Source organism: Hoplias malabaricus, chromosome 9, assembly GCF_029633855.1.
Source record: "Hoplias malabaricus isolate fHopMal1 chromosome 9, fHopMal1.hap1, whole genome shotgun sequence".
Taxonomy (NCBI): domain Eukaryota; kingdom Metazoa; phylum Chordata; class Actinopteri; order Characiformes; family Erythrinidae; genus Hoplias; species Hoplias malabaricus.
The window spans coordinates 43,497,487-43,510,494 of record NC_089808.1 but is presented as its reverse complement, the minus strand read 5'-3'; the positions used below and the strand labels follow the sequence as shown (position 1 = coordinate 43,510,494).

General features: G+C 43.1%; 1 protein-coding gene across 1 annotated transcript; it reads left to right on the top strand.

Moving 5' to 3' along the window:
* The first annotated feature begins 798 nt into the window (after window positions 1-798).
* Window positions 799-12,957, top strand: LOC136707091 (NACHT, LRR and PYD domains-containing protein 12-like). Its single transcript, XM_066680977.1, has 7 exons — window positions 799-2,734; window positions 6,978-7,151; window positions 9,855-10,028; window positions 10,128-10,301; window positions 11,741-11,914; window positions 12,149-12,195; window positions 12,296-12,957. Exons 1-7 carry the CDS (start codon window positions 861-863, stop codon window positions 12,835-12,837), a joined length of 3,159 nt encoding a protein of 1,052 aa, XP_066537074.1. The 5' UTR covers window positions 799-860; the 3' UTR covers window positions 12,838-12,957.
* The last annotated feature ends 51 nt before the right edge of the window (window positions 12,958-13,008 follow it).

Here is a 13,008-nt window from a genome sequence, read left to right as displayed (position 1 = left end):
GTAGTGGTTGTAATAAAAAAGTAGAGGAGATGAAGGGTGAGAGTGGAAATTGCTGGTGGACATAGGGAAAAAAACTACTGGTCCCAGAGTGCTTTGGGGTAACCATGCTGGGGCCAGACATGGTGTTGTACTCTGAAAGTAAATGTATAGTTTATTTCATAGAGCTAACAATTCCATATGTGAATGCAGTAGATAAAGCATCTGACTGGAGCTGAAAAACGCTTATATGAGGGAACGCGGGTGGCTGGCACATGTAAGACTAGTTGAAATAGGTGTTATTCTAATTATTGGCCCGGGGAGCATTTGGGGTTCAGTACCTCAAGGGCACTTCAGCCATGGATGATCCTGCCTGTCCTGGGGATCGAACTGGAAATCTTCCAGTACCAATCCTGGTCTCTAACAATTAGGCCACAGTTGCCCCCCTTTTAGGCCACAGCTGCCCCACTTTAGGCCGAGGCTGCCCCCTGATTAGGAGATGCTTGTAAGTTAAAGTTCATACATTAAAAACAACTGTTTGGATGGGACACTCTGCAGATAAACGGCTCCAATGGAGGATAACAGATTCCCTCTCTCTGATAAATGTCATTGTGTTAAGGATTATTTCTATCTCAATCTTAAACTCACTCTTCCACTGTGTCTCCTTCAGGTGGAGGATGGATGATCAGCTCCAGGGTCAGTCCAGGTGTGGACTGTGTCTCCATCTTCTGACTGATCCAGTCTCTATCTCCTGTGAACACAGTTTCTGCAGACAGTGCATCAGCAGCTTCTGGGAATGTTCTCCTCCATCAGGAGACTCTGTCTGTCCTCAGTGCAGAAAAATATCTAGAACACGTCCGGTTCGCCGTCCACACAAAGTGTCCATGGAGCAGGGTTCTCACCAACCAGCAGATGATGTTCTTCACAGAGTTTCAGAGAGAAACAGAACCAACCTGAAGAACAGGTACGAGAGTTTATTTGAGGGAATCAGAACCCCAGAGAATAAAACCCTCCTTAACAGTGTCTACACTCAACTCTACATCATCGAGGGAGAGAGTGAAGGAGTGAATAAAGAACATGAGATTTTACAGATGGGGAAAACACCCAGGAGACACCAGCAGGACGCTCCAATCCACTGCTCAGACATCTTTAAACCCCTACAAGGTCCTGATGGAGGAGTGAAGGCTGAAGATCTCAGACTCAGAGACAGAAAAGAGGATAAAGGAGCAGAAGAGCAGGAGATCAGAAGAGTTCTGACTAAAGGCATCGCTGGAATTGGAAAAACTGTCTCTGTGCAGAAGTTCATTCTGGACTGGGCTGAAGGAGCAGCCAATCAGGAGGTAGATCTCATGTTTATGCTTCCGTTCCGGGAGCTGAACTTGATTAAAGATGATCAGTACAGTCTTCATGGACTTCTGTGTGCCTTCCATCCTGAGCTCAGAGATCTGGACCCAGAGATATATGACCAGCTCAGAGCTGTGTTTATATTTGATGGTCTGGATGAAAGCAGAGTTCCACTGGACTTTGAACAGTGTGAGAAAGTTTCTGACATCACCATGACATCATCAGTGGGTGTGTTAATGACAAACCTCATCAGAGGAGATCTGCTTCCCTCTGCTCTAATCTGGATCACCTCCCGACCAGCAGCAGCCAATCAGATCCCTCCTCGGTACATCCACCGTGTGACAGAAATTCAGGGATTCACCAACCGCCAGAAAGAGGAGTATTTCAGGAAGAGAATCAGGGACCAAGACCAAGCCCAGAAGATCATCTCCCACATTAAGACAGCGAGGAGCCTCTACATCATGTGCCACATTCCCGTCTTCTGCTGGATCTCAGCCACTGTTCTTCAGAGAATCATCACACAGAGTCACACGGAGATCCCTAAAACTCTGACTGAAATGTATTCACACTTCCTGCTCACTCAGACATACATGAAGAAGGAGAAGTATGAGGAGAAAGATGAGAGAGACCCACAGAAACTGCTGGAGTCCAACAGAACTGAGCTTCTGAAACTGGCTGAACTGGCTTTCACACAGCTGCTGAAGGGCAATGTGATGTTCTATGAAGAGGACCTGAGAGAGAGCAGCATTGATGTCACTGAGGCCTCAGTGTATTCTGGGATCTTCACTGAGATCTTTAGGGAGGAGTGTGTGATCCACCAGAGGAAGGTCTACTGCTTTGTTCATTTGAGTTTTCAGGAGTTCCTGGCTGCTGTCTTTGTGTTTCACTGCTATGAGAACAACAACATGGAACCACTGCAGTGTTTTATACCACGGTATAGAGAGGAGGTTTCTCTGGATGATCTTCTGTTTGGAGCATTGAATACAGCTGTGAAGAGTCAGAATGGACACCTGGATCTGTTCCTCCGGTTCCTGCTGGGACTCTCACTGGAGTCCAATCAGAGACTCCTACAGGGTCTACTGACCCACACACATAGGACAGCAGAGAGAACCACAGAATACATTAAGGGATTAATAAAAAAAGATCAGTATCCCATCTCTACAGAGCGCTCCATCAACATGTTCCTGTGTCTGTCTGAGATGAAGGACCAGTCCCTCTACAGAGAGATTGAGGAGTTTCTAAACTCAGAGAAACACTCAGTAGTGAAGTTATCTCCTGGACAGTGTTCAGCTGTAGCCTACATTCTCCTGACCTCAGAGGAGGAGCTGGAAGAACTGGACCTGAGTAAATACAGAACATCAGCGGAAGGTTATATCAGACTGCTCCCAGCTGTGACTGTCAGCAGAAAAGCCCGGTGAGTTTTAGATCTACATCAGTTGGTATTCATAATACAAATGTAATATTTGAAAATAGATGGTTTAATGTTTATAATGCTGTTAAAATATTAAAACAACGGTATGAAAACATTTTAGTTGATTTTGAATTTTATTAATTTGTAGCGTAGTAACAGTATTTGAGTTAGTAATGGTATAGCGGCTTGACCTTATTCAAGCTCGTTATGCTTAATAGTGATTTAACTAATGATAATAATTACTATTGTTATGATTGACGTAAATGACAAAAACATTAACAATTAGTTAGAGAGTGAATACTGTCACCGCTACATGAGTTCTTCAGGATTTTCAGACTCTTAATGAACAAACTCCACACACTGTTATTTCAAATAAGGGAAATATTTTATTAAGAGGAAAGATAATATTTAATAAACATAGCACAATCATAAAAATCTCACGGGATCAACGCAGGTGAAACCATCTCGATTTTAATAATTGGCTAGGCTTTATGACTTGTGACTAATGTGTTGCTAAATGAGATTTAATTAATCTATAAATTTATCAAGAGATTTAATTAGGCATCAGCTTCTGAAAATGAGTAATTTATGCTTGCTTACTCTTGTCGCTGTTATAACCAAGCCGATGGGTCCAGCAGATTCAATATCCGTTCTCCGGGTCTTGGCTTCCTGTCCTCCCCGTGTCACTGAAGGTAGGCTTGTTAGGGAGGGGATTCCTTCCAGGATGAGTCAGCCACTCTTGGCCTTAGACGGTGTGACGTCAGTCGGGGGATTCCCTTCACAGAGAACTGCTGACCTGGCTGGATCGTCCCCGGAGTGAGGGGGGACGTCGAAGAGTAGCTCGCTGTTTCCTCAAATCCTCGGAAGCGCCGCCCTCAGAGGTCAGAGTATAACGCTAATATATCAGCTATCAACTAATCTCAGGGGTGGTATCTTATTCTGGCCAAAATAACTTTCACCTGCTTTGATCAGTCGTAAAATTAAAACTTTGATTGGGCGACAAACATGAATACAAATAAATAAAGAAAAGATTACTAACAATTGCTCGACGTTACTCTGTATTTTCTGTATCGCACTGCTAACTAGCACAAGGCGTCCCTTGGGCATTGTGTGAGGTCCTTTATAAAGTTCGCTGAAGAGTCTTGTCGGCGTAAAGAAGAAGAAGAGCGTCGCACGAAGAGAAGAGTGAAGAGAGAGCGACGTGAAGAGCGTAAGAGAATGTGAAGCGAAAAAGAGCGAAGCGAAAAAAAGAGCGAGCTTAGAGCTGGGCAACCCCTTTTCAGATGTGGCGTGGTCACGCCCATTTGGGAGGTCTCCTTTCTTTGATTGGATCCTGGGTCTGAGGCTCACGTGACTTGTTTCGCGTTTCAGAGAGGGAAGAGAGTCACGTATACTGGACAACATAGAAAACTGAATAAAGTAAAAATACTTATACAAACTTGTGGTATAGCACAATGAGTGTCCTGGATTATTTTTATCAAATATCCATGTATGTATGTGTCTTGAGTGCATTACAATTACATCCCATTATAATATTATTCTAGATGTTAGAAACTAATTCGTTTTCCTAAACAGAGACAGAAATTTTCCTTCATGATTGAAACAGTAATACACATCACTTCATTAGTTAGTAGACATTCACTTGAGAATAACAGAGGGTAACATTAATACATATTTGCATAAAACATGTTCATAAACACCCAATGTGTCCGTTATGCATTTAGAAGGCGGCAGGGCGAAATGTGATTTCGCAAACGTCCACTTGGGGGCACTGTTGGTCCATGCTATTTGTTTGGTTTGGATCAGGGTTTCAGGAGTTCAGTGCAAGGTCAATTCTGGGGACCACCTGTTGATTTTGTATAAGATAAGGAGTCGCCATCTCGACGCTGAAGGCAATAAACTAGGTTCGTTAATCCTGGTCTCCAAAACTTTGTTTGATCTCCTTCGGCCTAAAAGCATCATAAACTGGGTTCTCACTTTCTTTGCATTCCTGAAGAAGGTGTGGGTCACTGGAAAGTGTCCTGCTTAGTCTTTGGTGTAGACATATGTGTGTGCGTGAGTGTGTGTGTGTGTGGGGGGGGGGGTGCAGAGTCTTTCAGCACACACGCATTCTGTGGAATGTGGGATTCTGTTCCAAAAAATCCTTATCAGAGTGGAGAGTCTTTTAACTTTTCATTTCTTTATTTGGTCCATACTCCACTACAATGGTGATTATCACTTATAATAATAATAATTATTATTACTGAATTTAGATGACAAAAATATTAATAATTTCAGAGACTGAAATACTGTCAATGCTAGGGCTGAGTTCTCAGGATTTTCAGACTCTTAAGGAACAAAATCCACAACCTGTATTATTTCAAATAATGGAAATACTTTATTAAGAGGAATGATAATAAGTTGATAAACATAGCAAAATCATCAAAATCTCACAGAATCAACGCAGGTGAAACCAGTTCGAATTTAATAATTTGCTAGGCTATATGACTTGTGGACAATGTGTTGCTAAATTATTTAATTAGTGTATAAATTTATTCGGCATCAGCTTCTGAAAATGAGGAATTTACTTGCTTACTCTTTGTCGCAACTCAACCACTTGATGGGTACAGCATCGAGTTGAGGTGATTGTAGAGAGGCCCAGCCTGGCTCCTGCCGTTCTTTTCGTGGGAGCGTTGAGGCTGGGTCAGTGTAGGAGTTGTCACTTACGAGGCAGGCCGCTTCAGGTGCCCTCAGAGCGTGGTGACGTCAGTTGAAGGATTTCCTCTGGTTCACTGTCCTGAGTGGGAGTCTCCTCCAGAAGGAAGAGGCATCAGATTAAAAGTTTGCTGTTTTCCTCCGATCCTCAGAAGCGATGTACTCAGAAGTAATTAGCTATTACTAATTTCAGCAGTGGCTCTTATTCTGGCCAAAATAAGTTTCACCTGCTTTGATCAGTCATAAAGTTAAACTTGGATTGGGCTACAAAGAACACAAAATTAGTTGAAAGTTTAAGATTACTGACAATTAATCGACCTTTTACTCTTTTAGTTTCTGTATTGCAATGCTAACTGACACAAGGCATCCCCTGCTAGTTTGCATTAAGGTCTGTCTTCTTTTAAGAGTCTTTGGAAGAGTTGGCTTCATCAGCGTAGAGAGAAAACAAAGAAAAACAAGAGATGAGAGCGTCAAGAAAACAAGGGCGTAAGCAGAGAGCAAGGGAGCGTAAAAAGAAGTGAAAACGAGCGAGAGCAAGGGAGAGTGACTCCCTTTTTCATATGTGGCGCAGTCATGCCCACTTGGGAGGTCTCCGTCCTCTGATTGGTTCCTGGGTTTGGGGAGTCCACGTGACAATCTCAAGTTCCAGAGAAAGAAAAAGATCACTTTTCTGCAGATGCACTCATACCTGGCAACCCGAGATGTGTGAACTATACTGTGATTGGACAGAGTGCAGGTTCTCAGGCTGAGCTATGCTATGTAATGGACATCCACACAGAAGAACATCTTGGCCTCTGCGTTTCTTGCTAGTGTTAAAGAAACTTATGTTTCCTTAATCTCTGATAAATTCTTCTTATTTTATTATTTACTAATGTAAACATTAAATGTTTGTAACTGCTTATTCAATTCAGGATCACATTGGGAGCCTGCCTGGGAACACTTGGCTCACTCACACATTCACTAATACCTAGGGACACGTTTAAGTAGTCAGTCCACCTACAAGCATTTGGTTTTGGAATGTGGGAGGAAACCGGAGGAAACACATGCAGAAAAGGGGAGAACAAACCAAACTCCTCATAGACAACAATACAGTCAGGGTGGCACGGTGGTGCAGCAGGTAGTGTCGCAGTCACACAGCTCCAGGGGCCTGGAGTTTGTGGGTTCGATTCCCGCTCCGGGTGACTGTCTGTGAGGAGTTGGTGTGTTCTCCCCGTGTCCGCGTGGGTTTCCTCCGGGTGCTCCAGTTTCCTCCCACAGTCCAAAAAACACATGTTGGTAGGTGGATTGGTGACTCAAAATTGTCCGTGTGAGTGAATGTGTGTCTGTGTTGCCCTGTGAAGGACTAGCAATGATTCCAGGTAGGCTCTGGACCCACCGCGACCCTGAACTGGATAAGCGGTTACAGATAATGAATGAATGAATGAACAATACGGACACTTGTTAGACTTTAGGAAGATATTTATAAAAATATCTTCCCAAATGAGCCCAGATGAGCCCGATAAACTTAATTAGAAAGGAAAATCATGAAGCTTTTTTTTTCTTTTCTTTCCAGGCTCACTCGTTATAATCTTACCATAGACTCCTGTGAAACTCTCCGCTCTGCTCTACTATCATCAAACTCTTTCCTGAAAGAGCTGGAAATCAGTAACTGTCACCTGAAGGATTCAGGATTGGAGCTGCTCTCTGCTGCATGGAAGAGTCCATTCTGTAAACTGGAGACACTCAGGTAATTGATTTTTTTTTTTAATCTGTCCAATTTTAAACCAGTCAGTGATGTTATGTTATAATCCATCTATAAATCCTCCACAACTTATCAGGGTCCAGGTCGTGGGGGACACAGTCCACATAAAGAAACCCAGACCTCTCTCTCCCTAGGCACTTATTCCAGCTCTTCCGGGGGGATACCGAGGCATTCCCAGGCCAGTCAAGACATGTAGTCTCTCCAGCATTTTCTGGGGTTTTCCCAGGGCCTCCTGCCCTTGGACATGCCCAAAACTCCTCACAAGGGAGGTATCTGGACCAAATGCCCGAACCACTTCAACTGGCTCCTCTCGACGTGGAGGAGCAATGGCTCCACTCAGAGTCTCTCCCGGATGTCCAAGCTTCTAACCCTGTCTCTAAGGGTCCAGATGCCCTTAGGAGGAAATTCATTTCAGCCGCTTGTACCCACGATCTCATTCTTTCGGTCACTACCCAAAGCTCATAACCGTAGGAGAGGGTAGGGACATATATTGCACAGTAAATCAAGAGCTTTGCTTTTTGTCTCTGCTCTCTCTTCACCACAACAGACCTTTACAGAGTCCGCACTACTGCAGACACCGCACTGATCCCCACAATCAATCAATCTCCCACTCCATCTTTCCCTCACTTGAGAAAAAGACCCTGAGATACTCCTCCACTTGAGGGAGGATCTCACTTCCAACCTGGAGAGAGCACTCCAGCCTTTTCCAACTGAGTAAAGTGGACTCAGATATGGAGGTGCTGATTCTCATTCCAGCCGCTTCACACTCTGCTGCAAACTGGTCCAGCTAGAGCTGGAGGTCCCGATTCAATGAAGCCAACAAGACCACATCATCTGCAAAAAGCAGAACCTCATACTCCCAGAGCACCCCCCCACAAAATACCCTGAGGGACTGATCCAAGATGGTGGGGTGATCCAAGATGGCGGCTCGAGCACACACACCGGCTTCTCTCTCTCCCGAGTTTACAGTTTACAGCGTTTAAAATGTGTTTGTCTTGTAAGTTGCAGTGTTTTTGTATGTCGTGCATTCACGTCCTGGAACACTCATACAGCCGTGAATCCCTGCTTGATGTTGGCAAAAGCTTGCGTTTGGAACTGAACCCCGAACTCCACGAGAAGCTGCAAATCCGTGGCTTGTTCAGAATACCGGCACCATCACTGACCCACAATGCTGCGTCTCACCCACAATGGAAGTGCCACAAGCGGAGTGAGAGGCTGCAAAAGAGGGGGAAACGCAGAGGTATCAGAGTGAGGCTAGCGGCTAGCCCACACAAGCCAGCCATCCCCACCATGATACTGGCTAATGTACGCTCGTTGGATAATAAACTGGACTATATCCGCTTACTTCAATCAACTCAGAAGACCGTGAGAGGCTGTTGTGTTTATGTGTTCACAGAAATTTGGCTCAACAACAGCGTCCCAGACCATGCCGTTCAGCTCGAGCGGCTAACTTGCTACCGGGCGGACCGAGTTCTCACTAAATGTAAAACACGTGGTGGCAGGCTCTGTGTTTACATTAGCAATGCTTGGTGTCGTAACGCTGTTGTGGTCTGCAAATACTGCTCACCAGTAGTGGAACTGATAGTTATTAAGTGCCGACCGTTCTACCTACCGAGGGATTTCTCAGCTGTGCTGTTAGTTGCTGTATATCTTCCCCCAAGCTCCACCAACATCAGGAATGAGGCGCTGAATGAACTGTATCAGCACATCAGTGAGAAGCAGACAGCCCACCAGGATGCTTTTCTCATCCTGGCTTGGGATTTCAATCACGCAGACCCAAGGGCTGTGTTTTCTGGACTTTATAAACACATAGAGTTTCCAACACGGGGCAACAACACTCTGGACGAGGTCTTCACCACACGGAGTGGAGCAAACTCCCTCAATCCTAGCGAGGGTAAGGAATTTGTACTGTGTTCCATGACCAGAGTGAAATTTGCAATTGTCCTCCTGGATCTGAGGTTCAACAATCAGGCAGATTCTCTTTTCTAGTACCCGTGCATAGACCAAACCAGGGAGGCTGAGGAGTGTAATCCCCTATAGTTGGAACACACCCTCCGGTCTCCCTTCTTAAAAAGAGAAGCACCACCCCAGTCTGCCAGGACAGCCCTACAACATCGAGAGCCTTGAGGAACTCGGGGCAGACCTCATTCACACCAGGGGCCCTACCGCCAAGGAGTTTTCTGACTACCTTGGCCACCTTAGCCCGAGTGATAGACAAGCCCTCCCTGGGGACCCCAGACTCTGCTTCTTCTGTGCAAGACGTACTGGTGGGATTGAGAAGATCTTCTAAGTATTCCTTCCACCGTCCAATGATGTCCCCAGTCAAGGTCAACAACTCCCCACCCCCACCATATACAGTGTTGTTGGAAAACTGCTTTCCCCTCCTGAGTCACCTGACAGTTTGCCAGAATTTTCTAGGAGCTCACTGAAAGTTGTTTTCCATGTATTCACTGAACTCCAAACTCCACTTAGATGGGGGCTATGAGTAAGCCCACACCTGACCTATGCCTCTCACCCTGGGCAACTCCAGAGTGAAAGAGTGTCCAGCCTCAGATTTCAATAATCACACTTTGGAATAAATGCTTAATTTTTAATGTAAGAAAGTAAAGTCTTCACATGTAAAATTTAAATTAGTGGAAAGTATCTTTAATTCTTTTATACTTGATTTTGTGTATTACTACTGTGCAGACTGACTTCCTGTAATCTCAAGGCAAAAGCTTGTGGATCTCTGGGATCAGCTCTACAATCAGTACACTGCCCCCTGAAAGAGCTGGACCTCAGTAACAATGACCTGCAGGATTTAGGAGCGGACCTACTCTCTGCTGCACTGAAGAGTCCACTCTGTAAACTGAAGACTCTCAGGTGAGTTTTATGTGTTTTTTTTTTCATCTCTAGACAGATGTTATACCAAAAATTCACATCCATTGTAATAACTGTGCTCTCTTTATTAATTATTTACAGACTGTCTATCTGTAATCTCCGAGACAAAGCCTGTGAAAGCTTCTGCTCAGTTATACAATCAGTAAACTCCTCCCTGAAAGAGCTGGACCTCAGTAACAATGACCTGCAGGATTCAGGAGTGGAGCTGCTCTCTGCTGCACTGAAGAGTTCACTCTGTAAACTGGGGACTCTCACGTAAAATCTCGCTTTGCTCTCTCTCTCTCTCTCTCTCTTTAGGCAAGGCATGTTTGTTTATATAGCACCTTTTATAGACTGTGATCTTACAAAGTGCTTTACAATTGAGAGAAAATACAAAGACAAATAACAGATACTGGAGAATAAATGCTTAATTTAAAAATACAAAGAAAAAAAGTATTAAAATACTGAGATCTAGCACCAACATAGATAGTTACAATTATATTATAGTAAAAAATTAAATTAAATAAAAAAATGAAATTAAAATAAATTTAAAATACTTAGGATTTAAACACTGTAAACATGTGGTAAAACTTAAAATATATATTTAAATTAAAGTGCAGTGAGAGTACAAGTTTTAGATCTTAATCATGGGCACACTAAAATAGAAAAGTTTTTAACCTGGATTTAAATGTGTCTGTTTGGGTCACATCCAAGGTCTGCTAGTTATACCCAGCTGCTTCACATTTTCAGTTAGGACTCTGGGCTTGATTTGCTGACATGAGTCCATAAATCTAAGACTAAATTCACACAGCAGGTATAACTGGTGTAAATCTGATTTTGTGATCAAATCCAATTTTTGAAGGGAAGTACTGTCTGTTCCATCTAAAGTGCATTTGTATTGAAATGACAGAACTGTTGTATCACAAAAAGACTTGATTCTATATTTACAGATGATTTGTGTGTATGAAACAGATTATAAATTAAAGAATATGAAAATGTTAATGATTAGTCTTTGTCCAGGCATATTCAGGTGTTGGTCATAAAATTAGAATATTATGAAAAAGTTGATTTATTCAGGAATTCCATTAAAAAGTGAAACTTGTATTATATATTATACTCATTCATTACATACAGTTTTATTTTCTCACAAATGAGTGACAGGAACCTGGATTAAGAAGTTTCATGTTTTCATTTCCCAATGTTTTTTTTAATGTGTTGACCAATCCATTTCCATTTCCTAAACACCTCAAATTAAAACAAAAATGTTCTTGTTAAAGTTACGGAATCTTCTCAGTCCAGCCATGCAGTTTAAAACTCTAGCAGCACTGCTGTGTCTGATCCATTTGTATCAGCACAATGCACACTAACACACCACCAACACGACTGTGTCAGTGCATGATCTACCACCCCAATCATACCTGCTCTGTGGGGGTCCTGACCACTGAAGAACAGGTGGAAAGGGGGATAATAAAGTATACAGATTAACAGGAGGACTACAGTCTGTAATTGTACAGCCACAAAGTGCTCCTGTATCTACAATGAATGTTGGCAGGACGTAGATGTTCCTATTCCAGTGATTGTTCAGTGAAGACACAGATGTACTTACAAAGTATTAATATATTCATATAAATATAGATCAAACTGTGCTGCTTGTTGCGTTTGTACTGCAATGCAGCCATATTTTTCTCATCTCTTCCATTTTACCATTTCTACAGATTATCTGGATGTATGATCACAGGTAAAGGCTGTTCTTCTCTGGCTTCAGCTCTGGAATCAAACCCCACTCAATTAAGAGAACTGGATCTGAGCTACAATCACCCAGGAAAGTCCGGAATGAAGCTGCTCTCTGATCTACTGCAGGATCCTCACTGTGCACTGGAGAAACTACAGTGAGTCTCAGCCTCTCTCTCTCTCACACACACTGCTCTCTGATCTACTGCAGGATCCACACTCTGCACTGGAGAAACTACAGTGAGTTTTTCTTACACAAAATATATACACCGGAATCTATATTTCCTGGGGTTATTTTATGAAAATGATTTATGGGTGAAAAATAGAGAGAAAATTGAAACAAAAGAAACCTGTTCTTTTATGAATGAACGTGTCTGTGTGTTTGTGTTTAGGATGGAACATGGAGGGAAGATGATGATGAAACCAGGACTAAAAAAATGTAAGGCAGACATGACCATACACAATTACACACATTTAGACTTCTCTACGCTCGTTTGTGTGTATGTTTATGTGCATGTGTTGTGTGTTTGTGTGTATAGACACCTGTGATATCACTCTGGATCCAAAAACTGTACACACTCTTCTCTCTCTGTCTGAGAGAAACAAAATAGTGGAGCATGGGGAAGAGAATCAACCATATCCAAAATATCCAGAGAGATTTGATCATTATAAACAGGTTCTGAGTGTGGAGAGTTTAACTGGACGCTGTTACTGGGAGGTGGAGTGGAGCGGATGGGCTACTTTGTCAGTGTCGTACAGAGGAATCGGGAGGAAAGGATTCAGTACAAAGTGTGGGTTTGGACTTAATAAATTCTCCTGGAGTCTGAACTGCTCTGGGAACAACTACTCTGTCCAACACAACAATATAGAAACTGAGATACCTGCCCCCACCTCTCACTCTAACAGAGTCGGGGTGTATCTGGACTGTGGGTCCGGCACTCTGTCCTTCTACACCATCTCACCTCACACACACACACTCTCACACTTATACACTTTCACCAACACATTCACTGGGCCCCTCTATGCTGGGTTTAGGCTATATTATTACAACTCATCTGTGGTTGTGATAAGCAGACGCTAAGAATGTGGGTGTGTCCCAATACTTAATGAGATGATTGTCCCTCAAAAGGCAGTTCTGTCAAATATGTTGGTTTTATCATACATCCTTTTTCCCCCAAACATGTCCTATTTAGAAACCTAAAAAGGCATCCACATTTTTTAAATAAAAGGTTTTGATGATGTATAACTAATG